The sequence below is a fragment of the Chroicocephalus ridibundus genome, chromosome 3 (genome assembly GCF_963924245.1).
Source record: "Chroicocephalus ridibundus chromosome 3, bChrRid1.1, whole genome shotgun sequence".
Taxonomy (NCBI): Eukaryota; Metazoa; Chordata; class Aves; order Charadriiformes; family Laridae; genus Chroicocephalus; species Chroicocephalus ridibundus.
In genome coordinates, this window is record NC_086286.1 from 50,780,860 (window position 1) to 50,804,940 (window position 24,081).

General features: G+C 44.0%; 1 protein-coding gene across 3 annotated transcripts in view; it reads right to left on the reverse strand.

Moving 5' to 3' along the window:
• The window catches only part of SMOC2 (SPARC related modular calcium binding 2), a 148,380-nt gene extending 147,586 nt beyond the window's left edge, over window positions 1-794 (reverse strand). For all 3 annotated transcript variants that reach the window (XM_063329117.1, XM_063329116.1, XM_063329115.1), the window contains exon 1: window positions 122-794. In XM_063329117.1, coding sequence (XP_063185187.1) covers window positions 122-196 — 75 coding nt within the window. In that variant the 5' untranslated portion in view covers window positions 197-794. The remainder of the gene's footprint in view (window positions 1-121) is intronic.
• Between the last annotated feature and the right edge of the window lie 23,287 nt (window positions 795-24,081).

The window sequence follows — 24,081 nt, forward strand, 5'->3', positions numbered from 1 at the left end:
CCGGGGGGGAGCGCATCACCCCGCTCAGGTGCGCTCTGCTCCCCCCACCATCACCACCACCCCGGGGGGACCGACCCGCCGGGAGCCCGACGCCCATCGCCCAGCGGCGGGGCGGCCTTACCGTGAGGGCGGAGAGCTTCTGGGCCGGCACGGCGGGGAGCAGCTCCGGCAGCAGCAGCAGCAGCGGCACCCACATCCTGAGGCGGCGGCGGCGGGCACGCAGCGGCTCCGGGAAGCGGAGGAGGGGGACTCTCCTTGGGATGTCGCACCCCCCCTCCGACGCCTGCTTTGGCTCCTTTTCAATCGCTCCCGCTGGGAGGTCCCAGCTTAGGTCCTCTTATTTTTCTTTTTCCCCACCCCACCCCTTGAAATTTGGGGACGGGACTGTAGCGGAGAGGCGGCAGTTTCCCCCTCTCTCCGTAACCCTCCCTCGCTCCCGGAGAGTCAGCCCCGGCTCGGAGATGCTCCCCAGCCTCTCCTCTCCCGGCGCCCTCCCGCCGCGCAGGCACTGCCGGGGGGATCCGCCGGACCCCGCCGCCTCCGCCGGGGCGCCGCGCTTCCCTCCGCCTCGGACGGGCTGCTGCCTAGCCCTGGGGGTCTCTTGCTTTCCCCCCCCCCGCCCCAGCCTCGTCTACCCTGTTGCAGGGGAAGCGGGAGGGAAAGATTGGGACGGAGGGAGGACCCTCCCACACCACCCCTCCGGTGTCCGCCGCCGGCGGGGGGCCGCGGGAAGGCACTGCCGCGGCTGCGGAGGCTGGCGGTGTGGGACCTCACCGAGCCGCTCTTCCCCTTTTCCTCTTATCCTCCCCCCTCCCCAGCCCGGCCTCCGCTTTCTCCTCCCAGACCCACAGATCCTCGCCGATTAACCCTCCCCGGTGCTCCTGGGGGCACGCCGGCTTGCTCCCCCCCCCGGGGCTCATTTCCCTCCCCCACTCCCGCCCCCCTCTCCTGCTGAATCAACACGTACAAATACCGGCAACCCCTGGCGGGGATGAGGGTGGTGAAAGGCACCCCGACCCCCGATCCGGTGCAGCCCGACCCCCGCCCGGTGCGCTCCGACCCTCTGCCGGTGCTCCCCGACCCCGTCCCCGCCGCCCGCTCGGTGCGCCCCGCCGCCCGCTGGGCACCGCACGGGGCGGGGAACAAGGGCCGAGGCAGCCAGATTTCTGGAGGGGGCAAAAGCCGGGCAGCAGCGCCCTGTGGGGAGGAGGGGGGCGGCAGTCGGGGGTCGCTGGGGGCCGCTAGGCCCTGTGTCACGGCGGCGAGCGGGCACTGCTTGCCCGGAGCGGAGCATCCCGGGGAGATGCGGGTGGCTGCGGGGCTGCAGCTGGGCGTGCGGTAAATGCCAGGCGAAACCTCCCTTCCGACAGTTCTGTGCTTTTCTCGCTTATCCTTTAGGAGACAAATAGAGGCATTTTATTATTTCCTTACTGTGAAGAGACAGAGGATCTCCTACACCCGTCTGCCTGAAAGAAACCTTTTTACTGCAATTTGGTCAATGGAGGAGTCCCCCGCTCCTCCCCTGAGACCAGGGGCTCGCTGCCAGCCTCCAGAGATCCCCACGGCTCAGTGGTGCTGCCAGGGAGTCAGAAGCCATCAGCTTTATTGGTAGGGTGTGTACATTTGTGGGAGAGGACCCACGCGTGAAAGTGCTTTAGGGAGGCTGCAAAGTGGCACCCTCCCAGCACGCAAGTGACAATTTCCCCAGCGTCCAGATCTGACCTTGCAGGCTTGTCACATCCTGGCAGTCACACACTGCGTCAGCCAGGGCTCGCTCTCCAGAGCAAACATCCTACGATGTTCAAGGCATGCAGCCAACAAACTAGTCACAGCTTCTCCAGGTCTCAACTGAGCACCCAGAGTGCCCCCTTTTTAAGAAGTTTGGTTTTAAAACAACTCAATTGTCGACACAAAGTATGTGAATGCATGTGTGTGTGCATGGCCCATAATATCTCCTGGGCTTTTTAAATGGGGAAAAAGAAAAGAAAGCTATGATATGGCATTGCCTGGGTGAGGGTGTGTTTGGGACCCTTCTCTTTGGGACCACACAGACCTCCATCAGTCTCAAACTAGCAGCGTCTCCCACAGCAATAGCAGATTGCCATTTGCAGCACAGGACATTTTGCCAGCATGGGCTTCACAGCCCTTTCCTCTCAGCCGGAAGGTGGTGAAACCTGGCAGTGTTGATGTCTCTGTCTTGTGATTCCAGCCTCTTTCATAACTCAAAGTTATTCTCCACATGTACCTAGTCCCATTTTCCCCTCATCAGACCTCTCATTCCCATTGCCTTTGTCAATGCAGTCAGTCTCACTTCTCCAGAATTCATCTTCTCAGTTCCTCTTCCTTCACCACCAGTCCATCCCAGTCTGTCCCCCAGTTTGGGGCTGGGCCTCCTTCATCACCAAGTAGCCCTACAGCCCCATGCCCGCTTTCTGTTCTGCCACACTCTGTAGCTTGCTAAGCGCACAGCCCCTTCGCCTCCAGCCCAGTGTCCTGTGCACTGCCATCGTGCAGCTGGGAAAAGGTGAATCACGGTAGACAGTCCTTTTGCTCTGTTTATCTGTCAGGACCCACAAAACAGCACAGCAGTTTGGGATTTGACACTGCAGGAAAAAAAATCCATGCTCAGACTAGACGAGAAATTTATCTAATAAAAACAAGCTGCGGGTTTTTTGAGGGTTTATAACTTAGTCAAATTTGAGTGGATTTCCACAGAGTTGGCAGTAGCCAAAAGGCCAAAACTCTGCAAAAAGGAAAGTCTAGAGTCCAGAAACTGGTGGCATTATGGTTTTAAAATAAAGATGCCATGCCAAAATATACACTATTATTTTGTCTACTGTCATTTCCCCAGCTTTTTTTCTCAAAAGAAACTTGACTATGCTGCTTAAAATTTCTTCTTCCCTTTCTTTGCCCCCCATCCTAGAAGATAATTCAGCCTAAAGTAAATATTTTTAAAGGAAAATGTGAGACCAAGTGATAAAAAACTGGCAAGGTTCAAGCAACTGAAAATAATGTTCTATAATGTAAAAGACAGAGTGATTTTAACAGGCAGAGTTACCAGCCACCACCGTGGTGGTAAGAAACCTACCTGCCTCCAAGAACTTCCAGTCTGATTAGATAAGGGATATAGAACGGGAAAAAAATGTTTTTCTTACTATAGCTGGGGAAGGACTCTGAGAGAGTCACATCAGTATTCCTTACAGGTGTTGATCTCCCATTTAAAAAAGATACATTTCCAGAAGGACTTGTGGGTCCATTCACAACAATACATTGTGAGTGTCCCCTCTGCATAGATGCCACTGAAGGAAAATTTTGGTTTACATTACTTGCTGCAGCTTGTCAGTGGTGGGTTTATCCTGGGAGCAGCCCTCAGCCCCCATGGCCAGACATGTTTTGGGTCATATACTGGGATCAGTTTTGGCCTAGCTGTTGCCTTCCGCCAGGACTGTGGCCAGTCTTGATCTGTGCTACATTAGGAATTGTACCCAAGTTTTCTGAGGTCCTATGCTTCTGCTTTCATAATGAGACCTATGTTTTCTCCCCTTCCCCCAAGTCTTTCTAGAACTGTTGTAGAAAGCAATTCACGTTGCTTAGATGAGCGAGCCTCATGGAGCAATCCTGTATAGTCTAACAGCAGTGGATCCAAATATACAGGAAATACTCAGGGGAATTTACTAGAGCATGAATGCTTTCTTTTCATGATTTTAATCAGGTCAGAAAAAGAAAAAGGGAATTATCTCTCTGCTATAGAATTGTGCAGTCTGCTTTAAAATCCTGTGGACAGTTGACCATCCTCCAATAAATTCAAGATGATTGTTCCAATAAGGATCTTGGAAATTCTAACTGTGAGAAAGGAAGAATTATCTGTCTCTTAACTATCAAGGTTACAGAAAGTAAATCCTCTCAGGTTTCAATGCAGTACTGTAACGGCAGGGATGGACTGCTAGATCCAAGCCAGGTTACTTGGCTGGGGTATGTAAGCGTTCAGGATTCTGCTTCTCATAGCAGGATCAGGTGTTGCTTGGCAGAGGTTAATGCAATTCTTAGAAAGAGATTCTTTTCCTCCTATGGGTTGCTGGCACCCTCTTTTAAAGAATTGCCCTGCGCTCCTACCTGCTTTTCAAGTTTGCTGTTTCTCAAGCAGCAAATGAATTCTTCAGCCTTGTTTGAGGTAGATGAAACACTTGATTAATTTTTAAAGTTTGAAAAGATAATGTGAAATAATATTAAAAGTTAAGCAAGCAGCTCCTGTAATACCTAGAGAACATACAGGGACTTACAGACATGCAGACAAGTAGAGAACAGTTATTTCTATGCTGTGTGGCTATGGCCTACCTTCCTCTCCCAGGGTTCTACATTACTGAGCAACATGAAGTCCTGGTTGGTGACAGAGACCGATTGGGCCTGTAGGAAATAATAACAAAAAAAAAATTAATATTTTTACTTGTAAAGCATTGTCACTTAGCTTCTTATAAAAAAACGAACTAAATCAAAACTAAATTACAGCAATGGCAAGTCTCCCATGGCTTGAATGTGAATATGAATAGAATGAAAAGCTCACAAACAGCAATCCGAGACTCCAGCCATAGGAGTAATGTGGTATCATTAAACTCCATTCACACATTTTCATACTTGATATGGGTAATATCCAATATATATCATATATTTAGTTTAAAAGAATAATAAAATCTTGTGCTGTCTTACTTCTTTGTGTTTGCTGTGAGTAGTAGGGAAGATGGAGTTCCAGAGGTAAGTAGGAGGCTGTGAGACGTCTTAATCAAAACGTTAAAATGACTCATTCATGCAATTAATTTTTTTAAGTAGAAAATGGTCTTTGTAAACTTCTTCAATGCGCAGTTTGTTTTAGCACAGCTATGAGCAAGCAGCTGAAGAGTGAGCTGTGCTCTGTGCCACATGAAAAGTGGGGTGGAATCTTTAAATGTGTTTATGGGACACAGGGGCCGAAATTCTGATTTTTGACAGCTACACAAGTGAGCCAAACCCTCATCCTGAAACACCCAAGGCCTACACAATATTTGATCATGAAAAATAAGTTATCAAGCCAGCCTTTTAGAAAGGGAACACAATGCAGAGGTAAAGTCAAAATTGTGGAGGAACAGGGCGTGCGTGACTGGCTGTCCCTGGGAAACACAGATAGCTTTGAAAAGCGTCATCCCTCAGTTAGACACTCCAGTTTCAGCATGTTGCTTTTTTCATGATTAGAGCTTGCCGTGAGGAGTTTTATCACACTTTAGTGAGCAGTCAGGATGAGGAAGAAGACTTAATCCTTCGGGGCAACAACAACAACAACAACAACAGCAGCAAAAAACCCTGCTCTGCGGCTGGTGGGGTGAGAGCAGAGCAGCGCTGGTACCTGTCCCATCTGTCAGAGACAAGCTTCTGCCACGCTCTCCCCACCCTGCACCAGCAGACTCTTCAGACTTCTCAGAAGGAGGTTGCTTGCTGCAACGCAGAGAGGCATCACTGCTGACTCGCTCACCGTACGCTAAATCACGCTCCTGGGTCACCACAGCTCTGAGGCCAGAGGCGCTTCTCTTCTGCCCAAGTGTAGAACTTGGGACGGTTTGGTTTGGAGCAAGAGCAAACCCCAAAAAACCAGCCGCTTCCTGAGTTAAAGGAGCACCTGGGATGGCAAGAAGGATGTACGTACCGGTAGAAGGAATAAAGAAAAAGAGAGAAAAAAAAAAGCCTTTTGGAAATGTTGCTGTCAAACTCAGTCTGCTGCCTGATCCTCTGGAAACAACCACGGGATTCTGCGTGATTCTTGAAGCCTTGGAAAAAAACCATTATGTGGAGAATGTCAGTGGGAGGAGCTCTGTCTGGGGAGGGATAAATTCATGCCCAATGCTTCTAACTAGTTTTACACCAACCGTGAAAATCATACAGGAAAACAGCTATTACATGAAGTGAAATACTGTCTGTAAAATGCTTTTTGGAGTGCTAGTGGAGTAGCTGAAGTGACGTAGGATGCAGGAGAAAATCAGAACACAAAATAACACCAGAAGGTGTAAGTCATAAAATAGCTTTGAAATCATTAGGCACAAAAATGGAATGTGTTTATCCCATATTATTATTATTCCCTTTCCTTGGCCAGACTTATTTTGCTGTCACTACCTGTTTGCTGTATGGCTCATCATCCTCCGAAGGAAGTTTGTTCATGCTTGCAAATAAAAGGAGAAAACAGGTTGAATGTGAAGAAGCAGGAAGACTTCCTATCGGGAAGATCCTGGGCAACTGTCAGAGATGTGCTACTTCATCACCCTATATGCACTGCTTCTCAGAAGAATAGGAAGAGGTCTGATGTGGAGTTAAATGGAAATGCTTTCACAGGAAAAGTATGGTATTTTAGCAGTGGAAATTTCATGCAGTCCTAAACGTGGAATAAAAAGCTAGGTAAAGTGCATGAATATTTCTTATTTCCGGCCACTTGCATTAACATTTGTGTTGTGTACCAGCTTGCTATTTCAGATTCGTAAACGTGTAGTAACCCAAAAACCATTACATTCTCACGCCTCTTCCTCAGTCCTGTGTAAAGCGAGCTCTGTGGTCCCAAGCCAGCCTCCTGTGGGCCTGAGGTGTTTGCGAAGCCTTCACTGCACCTAGCAATCTCAGCCCAGATGCCAAAGCCCAAATGGGCCCGGTGCCAGAGCCACACCGTCCCCACCGACAGAGATCAGCCCAGGACAGGACGGAGGCGAAGCCACCTGGGCGTGCAGGGCAGCCACCCTTGTCCCTTCCCCGCACCGTTCCTGCCTCCTACATAACCAGAGGGCTTTGGTCCCCAGGGTTGTTATTGTGGCACCTTGCACAGAGATTAATGCCTTTTAAGAAATTAGGAAGCAGAAAGCAAACAAGCATAGGCTAGCTGTTCCTCACCCCTTCTCCCCTTCCTTCCTACCCCATCCTCATAAGAGGCACATAGGGAAGAAAAGTGTGTTTTCTCCTTTCTGCCCCCAATGACTGTCCAAGGAAAGCCCGAACAAACCTTCTGTGCTAGGTGGGAAAACATAACTCGCATAACTAAAAACAGCCTCATCTGCAGGGGTGAAATACTGGAAATGTGACAAGAGGGTGGGGAGGACCCTACAATTGGGGGAGAGTGGGAATGGCTGCCCAACGGGCTTTACGGGGGGTGCAGGTCTGCAGCAGATGCCCTCAGCCAGTTGTCGAGTGCTTCAGAGGGCAGGCAGAGGAGCCGGCACTTCTGGTGGGAAAGTGGCATTATCAGCATGTTGTGAAAATTGCTATGCTAGACCTAGCCAAATTCTGCTTTACAATGGGTAGCAGTAGCTTTTAGTCCACTGAGAGTCATTTTTTCTTACCAAGCTCCCTTCAGAAAGAGGAAAAAATTGACAAATAATGCAAGAAGCTCAGTTAAACCTTCAAGAAAGAAATACCACGGTTTGGGGAAAATGCCCGTTTCTCTTCATGTTTATGATTTTCATTAGCTGGTTTTGCCCAGCTGGTAAGTACAGGCACATTCTCGTAGACACGGTGGCAGCAGTGAAACAGCAGGTTATCTCACGGGAGTGGACGTGACTACTTTTCTGCTTTTAATTGGTTCTGTCCTTTTGGATTTCTTCAGTATTTCAGAGGCTGTGATTTTCATAGACTTCCCATTACCTTACCAAAAGCCACTGGTTGCACCTCGTGCCACCAGGGTTTTTTTTTACTTTTGCTGACTACGAAACTAATTAACAAACATACATTTTGGAGAACAAGTTGGTAAGTGCCAAGGTTTCTTCAAAACCCTTAAAACATCCTGTAGTGTAATGTCAAGAACTCATTTGGGCATGTGTTGCTTTACCACTTTAGAGAAAAGACAATATTATTTTTTTGTTCTAAAGTGAGGCAAAAAGCAGCAAGTTTTATGGGTTTTGGCAGGCTAGTCTTTGTTGCTAACATTTCCCCTTAGGCTGAGTTCGTGGTGAGCTGCTGGCTCTGCATGTCTCTGAGGCACACAGTGGTAAAGTGTAAAAAGGGTGGCAAAGAGACAAATTTATAGCAAGAACTAAGTGGAAAGACATCATGAACAATTGAATAAGGACCTGTCTGCTTAGGCAAACAACCTGCCAAGGCTTTTTCAGTGTAGGGCTGATGTTAGACAAAAAGTTCGTTTCTCAGAGCTGAAGAAAACCTTTCTTTCTCGTGGTTTTAAATCTCTGACAGGCTCCATAAACATTAATCCATAAGGTGTTTAAAATTTTGTGCCTCAGCAAAGATTTGTGCAGGTTCTGTGGTTTGTATTTATTTCTGTGGAGTGACTATGGCATGAGAAGAAAGATTCTTGCTTTTGAAGTGTAAACACTGGCCCACTTGAGAGACAGAGATATGAATTACACTAAATATTTAGTAAATGATTGGTTTCCACAGGGAGAACAAAGTATTTTGCATTGGAAGAGATACAGAAAAAAGTAGGGAAAGAAAATCCAGTAGTTTCATAACTATTTTTCTAAGAAAGAATGTGAAACACTATCTGTAACTGGCACCTTGCAACCCTTAGGTCATTTGTCCTTTCCTGAGCTCACAGCAAGAGCTGATCAGAAATTCTTCAGTGAAATACATGTGCTTGTGTCAGAAAACAGCAACTTTTAAAAAGCTATGCTCTTCGCAGATGCACATCAGTTGCAACAAAATCCTTGTCGGGAAGGATTTCTTGGGCCCCCACAAGTGCTTCTGCTGAAAATCAGACAAAGCTTTGCCTCTGGGGCTGGTGTTTGAGCTCTCCAGAGGTGCAGGAGACCCCTCTTCGAGCTGCTGTGCTGCCTGACTGATGCCCAGCTCTCCCACCTCCCATCCTAACCACCAGTTTATCCAACTGTCCTGGAGCAGCTCTGACAGGTGAGCGCAGAGGAATGGAGTGATCTTTTGGCAACCAGAAGGGCCAGGGCTGGGGAAATTCTTCACTGGAAGACTCAGATTTGATGCAGCTGATTTGGGCAGAGCAGGGGCGCGCACCTTTGTCACCTCCATGTCAGGTGAGCATCCCAAGCAGCTGGCTAATATGGAATCCCTGCTTGGTTTCTCAGGAGAAGCTTTTTTCTAGTATTCTGTCTCAGTAAAAAAATGCCTTGCAGCTCTGTTGGCAAAAACCACTCTCATTGCCAGGATGTGTAATTTCATCCTTGGAACCAGTGCGCTGCTGGGAGTTGCACCACCCCTCAGGGGTTTATTGATATAAAAATTCCAGCATAGCTATACTTGCAAGCTCTTCCTAGTGTACACTATGCCTGTAAAAAAGAGTATTTGAGAATATTTGGCATAAGGAGATTTTTCTTTTTTTTACACATTTTTACAGAAACTTGGGATAAACAGTAAAAATAAGTTAGGCTAACAAATTCAGTGCCTAAGCAAATATCATAGGGTGCTTTGTTAGACTGGGGCTGACACTGGAGTAGGGAAGAAAAACAAACAACAGTGTTACTTTCTTTGAGATTTGTCTGTGGCCAACCCTATTAGCTGCAACTAGAATATAAATGTCATCTCAAAAAAACCCCAAACCATGTGTTGTCCTTAATTCCTGTAAATCATATTGACTTCAGTTGAATTCCTCTGGTGTAACTGAGAGCAGAATTTGGCCAAAAAGTATTAGCACTGCTCTTTTGCCCACAGGTTTTACATATTTCATGTGGAGATGTCTAAGTAAATATCGGACAGCTGATCATCTGCCACCTTGGCAGCCAGCATAGGTCACCAAGGCCAAACTTGATGTGGTTCATGTCAGTGCCACAAATCAGAGGGAAAAAGTGCAGAGATAATCTGAAGAAAGCAACAGAGGACAGGTCTGGCTTTCCAGGTGTCATGACAACAGGTCTGGACTATACAGATGTCCCCTGGCAGCATGGGCAGCTTTGCCTTCAGCAGAGTGCCTGAGAAACCATGTTTGCCTCATGGTTCGGTACATCAGTGCCTAATCCACACTGTTAGGATGGCTCCAGAGAGCAAACTCGTGCTCTCAGACAGGGCAGTGCCTGGGAATATCAGCTGTCCTTGAGCCATCATTTGTGCCCCAGCCATTACGAAACTTTTCCTGTTTTCCTCCTACGCAGTGAGCTATTGCTGTTTCTCGACTGTGCCTTTCTCTGGTTGAGAAGCAGGACTTGGCTTCTCTCCCTGAGATGCCTCACTGCTGCAGGTGCCATTACAAATATTTTAATAGTTCATTTTCAGAAACCCAGAGAGCGAAATAATCTGAGGTAGAACTGAACACTGCTTTGCAAATGCTCTGGAAGGTGTGTCCAACTTGGCACCGAGCTTAGTCATCCCAGTTGGCAGGAGAGCAGAAAGTCCTTTTCTCTCTCAAAGATGAAATCTGTATGTCTGCCAACTCCCTGCAATTACAAGCCCCAAAGAGTGTCTACTCCAGTGTAACTAGAGATCTATGGGCCTGGGCATTTCATGGATCAATTACCACTTAGTGGTACATCACCAGGCCAAGATGGGAATTTCCTTTGTTGGGAGACCTCTTTTATTAATAAAAGACGAATCACATTTGCTCTCCAACATCAAGCTCAGCTGGCTCATTTCTTTTCTGTCCCCGAATACAGAACTCCAGTTGAATGCTCCTGGGGAGTATCCCTTCTCTCTTGCCTGTCTCTGGCCACGTTTAATTCTGCATCAGTATACACAGTCATCCTTTTTTCTCTGTGCAGCTAATTCCCATTCCAAAACAGTAAAGACCCTTTCTGAACAGCCTCTTAAGGTCACTATGGGTTGGACCAATGTTCAGGTTCCTGGGCTTTGCCACCCCAAAGTCACACCTGACCATATAGTCACACCCGACCATATAGTCACACCCATAGCATGTGGCAATGAGGTTTCAAGGGGCTCCTGACCAGCCGGAGTCAGCAGTTAGGAGGCATATCACTGCCTGCGGACTGAACCTGAATCCGTATAAAATTTTCAAAACCTGCTGAGAAGCTGTTAAGCACTCAGACAGCTAGCCAGTGCTGAATACTGTCCTGTCTGCAGCAGGCGGCGACCAAAACAGATTTAAACTGGAGTGCCGGTGACATGGATGTACAGGTTGTTCTGAAAATTGATTCACCAGCTATTACAGGAGAACTTCGACTTTCACGGGCCCTTATGGAAGAGTTCTCAGAGGCCCAGAGGCTCCTATAATGCAGATAATTACTGCCCTTCATGCATTCACCGTTCTCCATTCCTGCCACTGTCAGGTACGGATCCACTGCTGGAAGACATGTCTTTTCCTGCCTGTGACTAAAATGTTATCGCAGGAGCTTAAGAGAGTGGAAGATTATGAAGAACATTTTGCCAGGAGCCTTTTGGTCCCCAGGAGGAATTAGTGAATCTTGGGGAGGGGTTCAGCCTCACTGGGGGCTTACACGATACTGTCAGAGAAGTGATTGCAGAAGACACTGGGAATATGTTTAATTTTTCACTTCGTGGGTGGAAACACTGTGGAATAAAGAATTTCTGGAAGGTGGGGGAGAAAGCAATACAGCAGCTGTTACAAAACCACCTGGCTGCCCAAAAACCTGTGTACTCAGGGGCGTTTGCTCAGCTCCTGTTCTTTAATTTTTCACTCAAGATGAAGTTAAAAGAGAGCAAAGTTTAAAAAAAACCAAACCAAAACAAAACAAAAAACCCAAAAGACAATATCAGAGCAGAGCTAAGAGTGAGCAAATATTGCCAATGGTAAGATACTGAATCTGTCCAGTGAGCACCAGACTCTGCCTCTGGCCTCAATTCTGCAGCTGAAACACCCCATGTCTGGTAAACTGTGAGCTCCAGACACAACTTTTCCTGCTGCCAGTACGCGCGCCACGGGTCTCACCTCTTTAGCGTCTCTGATGTCAGGTGACACAGCTCTTCTGTGCCTCCCTTTGAGCCTCTCTCCAGTACCTGGGTAGGGACTTTCACAGGGCATTCAGGACCACAATCTCTCCAAGCCTCTAGCGCTCTGTCAGCTTGGGCTGGAGTTAGCCAGCAGGGATCAGAGAGATTGCGAGGGCTGAGAAATACAGTGATACTATATAAATCTTCTTTCCTTACGAACAACTTCAAAAAAATTTTATTCAAATAAGCCAAAAGTATGGAGAAACAGCCTTCATGTGTTTGCCACTTGCCAATTAGAAACCTCTATGTGCAGTGATTTATAGTTTATTGCTAACCGCACTCTCCTTGAAACTTGAAATTATTTCACACCAGAAGGTTTTTGCAGATTTTGAAAACATTTGGTTTTGGTCTGATGGGACTTCTGAACCTTTCGGGGGGTTGTTGGCTTCGGTTTTTGTTCCTTTGGTTTAGAATTGCGAGCTCCATCCCTTCGTTTAACCTCCCTCACCACTTGTTCTCATTATTTATGAAAATATGAATATTATTTTCCATGCTTAAAAACAATTTTCCTTTTTACAAACTGTAATCAGAAGGGATTTTTCCAGGTGGGTTTTGGGTCTCTGTGCTAGAGCCTGAGGTCCACAGCTAATTTTGAGCAGTTGAAAATTAGAAGGAAAGTGCGGCTGAAGTTTCAGTTCATTTGGTTTGTGAAGAAATCACAGATAGGCTCAAAAACCTAGTACAGCAATTCTTTTACTTCTTTTGACTATTCAAAGAAAGCAAACTTTCACTTACCTTGTTCGCTCATAGCTTCAGTGTCTATCTATGAGATTACCTACGTAGATTTGTCCCAAGAAAGAAGAGCTTTAGGAAGCTTCTATTAACATCCGATAACGTAGCAGGAAATAGAGTTGTAAGCGTTTATAGAATTTTATTTGGATTGCACATCGCAAGTAAAGGTAATTTGTGCCTTGATGGAGTTTTGTTAGGATATGGCTATATGTGAAAATGGTAATATTTAGTTTAATGCAATTATCCTTTGACCGTTAAGCCCCTGCTTCTAAAACTCCTGAGCTAAAACAATGCCATAAGATAATTATATTTACTGTGAAAACACGGGTATTTTTTAAAGGTTGAAGATAAACACTGAATATAAAATGAAAGAAGCTTTCTTTCAGGAAAGGTTAATCAATAGTAGTTTCATCACTGGAATAAGCATTGTCTTGTTACTACTTTAACAAAGAAAACCATTTTCGTTTTTACAGTATTTGTAGCCCAGACAGTCACTCATGGTAATCCATGACAAAGCTTCTGCTGGCAAGAGCTGGTAAAAATAACAATTATTCTTACAAACATAAACATATATTTTCTATAAAATATATCTCATCTTTAGTGATAAAACTAACAAATGACTGTTTTGAAATGAATTATTTTGTTGTTGTTTTGGGTTTTTTTTTGTTTCAAACCAAGAATCCCCCAGGAAATTTCAGTGGAGTTGAAAAATTCCTAGCAAAATGTTTGATTTGGTCAAAAAGCCTCTTCAAGATTAGATTAAAGTATTTCAAGCAGTTCTACTGTAGACTCTAAATTGTGTCTTTAATCCAATAAAAACTCCACTTAATCAAAGCCATCTGCAAGTCATATCACTGTTACTCCTCACCCCATTCTTATTGCTGCTTGAAGCATCTTTGTATTGGCATTTGTATTCTATCAGTGGGCACTGGTTTCCAGCAGAAGCCTGGTAGTTAAAACATCAGTCCAGCAATTAGGACTTTCCGCTTCTCTCTGCCTCTCGCGTTGGCTCGTGCTGCAAGGCTGAGCCAGTCGTGGTCACTCTGCAGCTCATTTTGCCCATCTGATAAGAGGATATCGTATGTGCCTGCCAGGTGTGTTGTAGGGACACAGCACTTAATGTTTGCAAAGAGCTGCTGTGGTACTTGAATAGAAATCCTGCAGAAGGGCAAAGTTTCATAGTGGAGTTGCAGCAGAGATTCGTATAACCGTGCTTGGTGCTTCTCCACCTTAAAAAAGTTTTACTTAGGCTGCAGAGAAGTGAAATGCTGACTAAACTAATTTAAGAAATCCCAAAGTCTTTGATCCCACCCCTGTGCTATGTCTGGCAGCCCACTTGCTTGTGCTACGATCTGTTGATGGGACCACACTGTACTTATCAGTACGTTGACCTGAATGAGAAACGATGTTGGTGAGGGGAGACTTATTTTTAACTAGATAAGTTTCCTGATCTGCTTTCAGCATCTTCCAGAAAAATTCAGAGTGGAACAACTGACAGGGCAGTGAATTGCGGTACACAGGCAGGGACAAGCAGATGGGATGGGCAGGAGTTCTTAAACTGATGTCACCAGCAAACCACTTCGCCAAACTGCACCTCAGAGAGGCTCCCTCTCCATGCTCGGTGCTTCAGAGTAGTGCCTCCCTGCGAACTAAAAAAATGCCACATTGCAAAATATGCATGAAAGATGGGAGAAAGGAATCATAGTGATCCCCTCTGCAGAGCTCAGGACCCAGACACACCGAAAGCAAATGACTCACCAAAAGTGGATCGGACAGCTGTAAGACAGCAAATCTGAGTGCAAGTGTTCTTCCTCTCGATTAGAAAGCCCATTCTTCTTTCCATCTTGCAGTACGCATTTTAGATACCTTTCCAACAATTTTCACTCTTTCCACATCTCAAACATAGCTTTGGCTCAATTCTGATTGAAATTTCCTGTGATTGAGGTGCTGCAGGTGCCCTAGAAAAGACTGGGGAGCAAGCTGTAATTTTACAGAGATGAAGGAGTCGTGTATGGCATAGAAGTATGAAACTAAAGCGAGGCAGTTTGCTTGGAAAATAATTTCTTTTTGTGTGCACTTAAACTCCCACAAAGAAAAGAAGGAGTCTTTGAAATAATTATCTCCATATATGTTGCCATTATTACAAAATGCTCACATTAAAAACAAACTGTGAGAACAGTCTAGAGTAGATTCCTGGTGAGAATGTCATTATTGTGTCAGTCTCGTGAATGGAGCTTCAAATGTGTCCCTGAGGGTCTCTCTGGGAGAGTGAGGATCTAGGCTGCATGCCTGTTTGTCACAGAACTTTTTAAAGATACTCCTCCAAACTTTTAGAAAAAGTTTTTCATGTTGCTGGGACTCTGAAGGAATGTATCTTATCTTTCAATATCCTGTGTTTCGATTTTTCTGAATGTTATTTTTGAATATATTTTTTTTAAATTTTCTTTAAATTCAGCTAGATATTCACATTTCTGAAGAGGTGACTCTAAGGTCACTTTCATGTGTTTCCGTGGCTATGCATAGTTGTCTACCTCTCAGCAGCATTTTCCAAGAGATTTTGAAACAGAGAAGGACTCATAGGCAGCAGCATAAGGTAATTCTCCTCTTCTTCCTTAGCCCATCCCCTAAGTGGGGAAAAAACCCCCACCCCAAAAAAACCCCAAACAAACAAAAAAAAAAAACCCCACCCAAAGAGACAAATGCCAAATTCTTCATCATCACTACAACCTGCCGTTGACCAGGAGGTGTATTCTTCTTGGGAAGGGGAGTGCTTTCCCCCGACATCAAAATGACAGCTCTAATTACCCCATGCATTTGTGATTTGCTTTGGAAACTTATTTTGACACATGCAGAGCCAGAAATTGGAATAGCTCAAGGGAGAAAGGAAACCTGTCACAGATGTGAGTGGCAGAGCAAGAACAAAAGATTGTGAGTTTCCTCTTTGCCACCACAGATCTCTGGGTTGCCATCTTTTTCCATAGCAAACCGGGAAAGAAAAATACCTGAAAGCAAAGCTCGGTCTTATCGAGTGTGATAACATCTGACAAACTGTACAGATCTTCCCCTCTCCCTTCCCCTCTCTTTCGCAAAGGTTGGGGCTAGGCCAACCCCAGAGTAGCAGGTCACTGACCTATTAGCCTCTGCCATCGTTTTACCCCAGGGCCTGAATGATGTCTGCAGACAGGTTCCATTGGGAAAGAGAGGCACTAAGGTCACCACCTCCCCATTTCCTTTTCACTGCTATCTCAGCAGCAGCAGCTTCTCCAGGCTTGACTTCTCCATGAGTAATTGATGTGTTGAAAGTTAAGCATGTGCTTAAGTGCTTTGCTGGAGTGGAGCCAGCATGTGCAGCACCTGGCAAGGTCTAGTCCCGGGCAAAGGAGGGGCTTGCTCAGAGCAGCTGCCTGTATCTCCTCATGGAGCTGCTGAGAAGGTGGGCTTGAAAACCACCTTTTTTCTCAGGCTTCTCCCTGACGGACCAGCCCAGGGAGCTGTATGCTACCCATGCAAAATCTGCTGAAATCCAAACTCTTTTAAAATACAACGATAGCTGTTTTTCTCTCTCATTTAATAAAGGAATGAGACATTTATCATGATCTGCATATGTCTGGTTGTGTCTCACTGCTCCTCCTGCCACGTCTCCTATGAATCCATTGACCAATTTGATAGAGAAATAGCAGTCTCTGAGAAAATTAAGATCCTCCAAATTTCATTAAAGCAGGTGGCCAGAAATAGATTTTAAGACAGAGAAAGAGACAAGGGATCCTCCAACTGCTGAAATATCAGAATCATCTTCAATGACGTGACATGGTATTGGGGAGCAAGGTAGTATTAGCCTTAGTGCTTCCAGAACAACTTCTAGGTCCTGTGGGCCTTTAATCAGAGTGCATCATTTATATTGACCTGACTCTGACAGATGGGACTTCTGGGAAAGAAAACTAAGGAAAAGGTATCTCCCCAATTCCCCAAGGCTCACAATAAAGCTGGAAGGTACCACTGATATTAATAAGCAAAGCAAAACAAAGGGGGAAAAATGTATATAAATTCTTGTTGTTTGACCAGCCCTCAGCAATGTTGTGCAAACCATGGCGGTTCTTTGCATTATGCTAATTGAACAGCTTTTCTGAGTTTGAGTAAGGAAAATATACATATTTTGTATAGCACATACATGTGTTAAGGAAACAAATCAGCTAAAAGATTCCTTTAAGAACTATATTTAAAAATTGAACGTACCCTAAGTGGCTCATTCAAGTGTTCTTCTAGCAGGCTGAAAAAGACCAAAAAGAGTAACAGAAAGATTGAAATTACTTCTACTGCAAAGCAGATTTGAAAATAGCTTCACTGATGTTTTAATTATGGAAATTGCTATGCAATACAAACTCCCTGATGCTCCGGGGAGGGGGGGGGGGGGGTGGGGGGGTGGGGGAAGAGTACTTTAAACCTCTTTGAACAGCTCAAATGCAGACTCAAAATCTGAGTTACTACAAATTGACAGTCAAGTACTTTTATTGTTCTTGTGTTGTCCCTTGTTAGACAGAAGATACTCAGGATGGTTTTGTTACAAGGGCTCTCCATGGGGAAACAGAGTGACCATTAATAGTGGGAACAGTAAATGAAGTGCCTCAAAGAAGCTTTGGCAATTTCAAGAGATGAATTAGTGAGATTTGATGCCTCTGCTGTATCACATGGAGCAGTACTTACAGCCACCCTTCCTATTACAGCCACCAGCAGCATCACCATCTTTAGATACATCTTTGTGAAAGGCCAAGTGGAAGGCTTTGAAGGCCCTGGAAGACTCCAGGTGCTCCTGCAGACACCAAGTGCAGTCCAAGAGCCAGTACTGTGCTTCAGCAACATCTGCGTTACGTTATCAGTACCAAACAATGGGGATTCACTCAACCACTTGGTCTGTGGAGCAAAAAGACAGAAGCAAAAGGCTTCCACTTTCTAAGGTTTGCTGAGCACAAAACATGTTTGAAATAAACTGTAACCTGTAGCTGTTGATTTTACCTTTAATTGCAGATGTACTGACATGAGCAGCTACTTCTCTTCCTCTTGAAAGTGAGGCAGAAGTGGAAGCCAACATAATAGCGTTTTCTTTTAACGTTACTTTTAAATTCCCCAACTATATAGATAAGCCAGGTTTAGACTACAGTTTTGTGGCTAGGAGCCAAGAGAGCCACAGCTTTAAGGTATATACGGACTTGACCTAAAGTCCACTGAAGTCAATGGCAGCACTTTCACTGACGAAGGTGAATTTTAGATCAGGTTGCGTATCTTAATGTGAAGATTCACTTAAAGGTGAAATATGAAAATTCATGTGAAGTTAGTAAGCGCAAAAGGAGAAGATGAAACTAAATGACATTATCATTACGTTGTGAGGTATTAACAGGAACTTGTATTTTTTAAAGAAATGCTTTTTTTCTAATTTTTCCCTCTGCATTGTGCGGCCCTGCAGAGCACACATGGCATGCTGCTGTGATTATGTGTCTTAAGCCTCTGGTACCACTCACTGCCTGATAAAGAGGTCAGAGGGGGAGTCTGGGTGATGATAGTGGAGAGAAATGTTCCAGAAGAAACCTTACAAAGGGCTGTGAACTGTGGAAATTCACTCTCTCACTGTCACCAGCTATTAGCAGGGCCATTAATAACACAACATCCAATGTATAGGAGCATTAGCTGTTGTCATGCTCTAGTAATGGACCTTCTACAGGAAGGAGTGACGGGTGTCTTTTATACTAAAGGATAGCGATAGCCCTGTGCTACCTTCCCTCTTCCCTTCTCTCTGACTTGCAGAGGGAAAAAAGATAGATCACACACGCTTTTCTGAAGCAGAGAGGTTTTTTAACTCTTTTATGCAACGGTCTTCCATGTTGTCCATGGCAAGTGCTGTACCCAGTGATTTTAACACTCCTGCTTTCAATGTTAACATACTACATGTTCTCCATTTAGGAATTTGTAAATGTTCACTGTTGGGTTATTTTGGTTTGACACCGAGTCATCTGATACCATTTCGGTTCTCAGTTGGGTGATTTGCGTCCCTGCAGAAATTGTGTAATTTGCACTTGCGCACACAGTGGGCACTTCTCAACATGATGGTGATATTTCAGCCCAAGGCTTGCAAATGCGCCATTTTCAAGCTTCACAGCAGAACATCCACTTTTGGAATTTTAAAGCTTAAATTGTGTGAACTGGCAAGAAACACTACAAGAGTCTTATATGTTGACTTGGATAGAAAATTGCTATCAAATTCAAGTGAACCTTTAAAATATAGATTTTCTTCATCATTTATTTTGGTTCATAATTCAATGTATATCCTGTTCACAGATGATAGTCCCTTCTCTAACCAAAGCAGGTATTTTTTTATTATCATTATAATTCTTTCTTTTGATAGCTTTTAAAAGGTTCTGATGAGAAGTATGTTTTCCTTATAAGAGAAAATTTTCTTTTGGCCTCTAGAAAGAAAGAGAAGTAAGCAAATTGGAATGAGGCAATGATAAAATGCAAATTTGTGGTTAAAATACAGAGATGTTAGGCATATTTCTTTGTACGTCTAGTGAACTCAGCAGAAAACCAATCAGTCTTTAAAATACCCGTGGCATTCCTATTTCTGTCCTACAGATTCTAGTGCTGATAACCTGAGCTGAAATATGAAGCTTCTATGAAATCAGTGAGGATAAATTACATTTCTGTAAGCAACCAAAATGAGATTTTGTTCTTTGTGGGCATATACAAATTCACGAATCTATTTAAAATTCCATAAGATGAGAACTGAAAAAATAATCTAAGAATCTTCTATAACTGCAAAGAAATATATATGCTATGCCATCGTCTATTTCCCTTTGACATTTTAATCTTTCCTTAAACATTGAAGTGATCGCATTTCACTGGCATGGATGCCCAGAGAAAAAGAATTAGTAAAGTTGGTCGAATATTCTCCCATGAGACTGTTACAAAAAAATGCATGTGCAACAATTCTTGCAGGAAATTCTTTCCTGTTTATCAAACCCAGATAACAGAAATTATACCATATGATGCCACAAGCCTCTCACAACCAGGCTCAAATTTTGCAGATAGGCAATTTATGGAATACAGATTTTGAAGAACGTCTATTCAGGGGAAAGTATCAGTGTGAAAACTTTGGTATTTCTGTGGATTGTCTGAGAATTGGAGATGATCTATCCACAGCAATAAATACTTTATATCTTGACTTGTTAGCAAGGGTTGAAAATCACAGAGTGACAGAGGAAACACTTAACAGGAACTTTTTCTGAGCCTTTCCATGATGTGTGCACGTGCGTGCCTGGAGCATATGTGCAAACCTTATTGTAACTGTAGTTTTAATCTGTCATAAACACTGGGAATATCATGTTTGACCTCTCCCTGCAGTACTCATCACAAAGCACCATGACAAGACAAGGCAGGAGACACAATTTGTATGACTAAAAGCAGAGGAACCCTTATAGCACAGCATGTACAACAAATAAAGTTTTTGTGGCTCTTAGGAAGGAGTAGGATTTGATGAATAAGGGTGAGCTAAACACTTCCTGTCATGTTTTCATTAGATGAGTCTTATTTGGACTTCTTGACCAAGCACTTCCAATAGGCCTTCCATGTGTTGTTTAAAATGGATCCAAATAAGCAAGACAAAGATAGAGGTCTGGTGACCTGATGGGTAGAGAAAAAGGAGACAGGAATGTGTCTCTAAGGAGGTGTCTCCTGACAGGAAGTCAATGGAAAGATGGTACAAGTATGTGCTGGTGCCTGCTCTTTTTGGAGCTCATTGGTCTCTTTAGCGCCTCTCCATTACGGAAAGCCACAGAGAAGAATGTGCTGAGATTGCAATTTTGTTTACTCTGAATTCTAGCTCAAGCAGGTAATACTGATGACAGTGTCTTTTTTCTTGGGAAAGTTAGAATAGCAGGCTCTGTTCATTCCTTCTTTTAGAGTAGAAGCCATTACAGAACAACATTTGTCTCACTCCACTTGATCTAGATCTTCTCTTCTTAGCTACTGTGCTATATGTTGTTGAAAAGGCACAGGTTAAATACCATATATAGTACATGATAGTGCTTAAGTGACTTCTGGGTGATGGCTAGAAAGAGACGATACATCTGGATTACTACTTTATAGCCAAAATCAAGCTCTGTGTTTTGATTTGTCATATGATTCTCCTACCTAAGAAGAAAGGAGAGAGCTCTGTTGTGCTCCAAGCTAGAGGAAAGAAGACAAATATTTTCCCTATTTTCCCTCTTGTCCTGGAAAAGAAGTAGGCAGTGTCTTTCCACATGCTCTCTTTAACCTTTGCTGTTCACTTTTTGGTCCCTAAGCTTATTATAAAAGTTCAATTTCTCTTGTGAAGTCACTGTCTTATGTCTTCTATTTGTATGAGCCCGTGTCATATCAGGCCCTTTGGCACTGACTCTCAGGCTGGCCAGGGTGAAATCAGATCACAGCTTTCTAAAGCTACTATCTTAGACTCTCTGCCTTTTATAGCTGCCATTAAATAACCGTTCTTTGTGAAGTTGCTAGTCCAGTACCAGTGTCTGGGGAAATTCAAAACAAAATAACAGCAAGTCCTGTGGTTGTGGAATGACATCCCATGTGTTTGGTGTCATGCTGGGCATGTTGAGTGGCAGTTTGTTTCCCTTTGAGTGAGTTCTTTGGCAGTCATAATGTGCTGATGTGCTATTGGAAACGGTTGTTCAAGGGAAGTCTGTTGGGATGATATTAAAGAGGGATTCAGGCCCTGATGAAGGAGAGCTTGTGTTTAAGGAGAGGAGAAAAATGAGGAAAGCACATGAAGTTTATGGAAAAAACATGAATATGACCAGATGAAAGAAAATATGCTGAGAAGAGAGGAAGTACAAGACAGAAAACAGAAGAAGAAAGGGGAACGATGGGATGGCACCAAACATAACAAGAGCATGAGGACTGACATAGACCTTGCTATCACTGAATTAGAAGAAAGTGGCATACCCATAATCTGTAGTAATGATGTCAGAAAGAGAATTCAGCAAAATGCTCTGTTTCAAATGGTTTGTGAGACGTTCATCTTACTCAGGAAACTGGATCCTGAATGTAGGCCTTGACACAAAACAGAACTGATTTTCAAAAACATTATTTTAAGCTAAATTCATGTTAACTATATAATATGTTCTCTCAGTAATTATGTACACAGTTGTTCAACTCTAAAAAAAAAATCCAACAACCCAAAACTTTCCAGTTTACCTCAGCTCACCTTTAAGCCTTTTTTTTTTACAACATCAATAAGGAAAAGATATCATCTGATATTAGCTGTGTGTCACGCATCTAGTTATTCACAGCTTATGAATAATTGCCTGTCATTGGCCAGCTTACCTCAGTTATGGTCAGGACACCTACAGAGTTGATAGATTGTCCTGCTGGCAGCCCATGTGGCATGTACGAGCCTCTCATCAGGCTTGATTGAGGGGACCTGCATTTATCAGTCTGCAGCTCTTTAACCTGCTAACACCCATTCTGAACAGGGTAACTTTGCGCTTGAAGTAACTGGGTGAAAATAGAGGAAGTTTCTAAACTAGACTAGAGCAAATTCGGTAGACCACCATGAAGCCACATTCTTTCCTTGGAGTGCTTCGATCCTTCTACAATGTCTTTGAACTCACTGTTTTTTCTCTTCTGCAAAGGTATAAACCAGAATCACAACTTCTCTGTCTTTTCTCTGTAACGTAACCTATGAACCTAGGAATTAGAAATGGAGAAGACTTTCTGAGTCATAGCAGAGCTGAGATGGGAAGGGCACTTCTAGATGTCTCTAGCCCATCCCCCCCATCACCACTCAAAGCAGGGACAAGAGCAGCTCACTCAGGGCCTTGAATCTGCATCCTTTCCTTGCAACTGCAAAATCAACAGCTTGATCCTTTGAGCTTCACCCCTGCAAGGAACCTTTGTGAATGCATAATTACCCATCCATTTTCAGCAGAAAGTACTCCTATCAGGGAGTGATTGCAGAATTCAGCTTTGAGCCCACTGCTGGGAGAAGGCATGGCAGATACCAAACTACCTGTCCACCCCCCTCCCTTCCTTTGCAGAAGGTCAGCAGGGGTATTCTTTTACCTGTCATTCTTAGCAGGGGCATTTCAGCATGGAAATGCCTCCTACCTACTTACCAGTAGGAGGTCTGTCTACCTGTGGACTTCATTTCCTCCATTGGCCTGCAGGTATCCCAGCCTGTTGATCTTTTGGGAAGGATGCATGGCTCATCTGTTTGCTCAGGCCCTTGCCTGAGGACGTGGTGATGAACATGTCTAGTTTATCCTGGAAGGGACTCTAAGCTGAGTTGACACGGATCAACAAGCCATCTGTTTTATTTGCAAATTTCTAATGGTAGCCAGAGGCTGTCTGGACACATTTAATAAATAAAAAAGTAAATAAAAAGCCACTACATTTCATTTGAACTTAATTGGCACAGGAAGAACTCACAAGGGAGCTATGTAAGGTTTTATTGGGGGTTATTTTGACAGAAGCCATCGTTTGTTAAAAGACAGAAAAAAGAAGAAAAAAAAACATTGCCAGAACTTTGTTTCTCATTCACGCTGCTCTTCTACATTACAAATCAGCAGATGATGAAATCCAGACATGAAGAAATACAAGGATTCATTGGCTCTGAGTATAAATTTGTATTTCTTACTTGTCACTCTCATTTTTCCAACTCACAACATCTGCAATTATTTCAGAGTACATTTAGATTGGAAGAGTAGAGGAGATACGAATATTTAGGATGCAGAGGGAAAGGAACAGGCAGAAAAGATTAAAACATTTAAGAAAGATGAGTGAACAAGGAAATTTGAGGTGTTGGAGAGGTATGGATGTTTTCTCATAGGCTTGTGTCTGGTTTAGTGTGCTCTGTATTTACGTATTGATGTTCCCCAATCTCTCGTGCCCACCTTGTCTTAAATTGTGTGAAAGGAATACACCAGTTATCTAAAGTTTCTGGTAATCAGGGAAATATCATTGAGTATTTTCAGTACAGCAAACCTTTTCGAGATGTGAGTCTTCAGCTGAAACAAGATGGGGGCTCTGTCACTGTGTGCTAAAAAGACGATACGGGAATAGACTGTAATTTGCCATACAAATTATCTGTTTTCCTTCTGAATAAAACATGCTATCCACATAAAATTTATATTATATACTTATATCTGTATTTATATCATGGCTGTATTTTTCTTTTACTTTTCTGTCACCAACAAAACCTACTTTTTCTCAAATGCAGAAATCAAAATTACTTTTTCCTTGGGAGTTTCTGGGACCCTTGGGATGGTGCCTTTTCCTTGGACTGCAGTGACACCTAGTGCTCATATCTTTAAAGCAAGAGCAGCCTGTGGTTTTGACTTGTCAGGTTTTGAATGTTGTCTCAGTATTACGCAATGCCAACTAAGCGTGCCAAGGTTGTTAATGTAGTCACACCACTGTATTTATAGTGTTTTG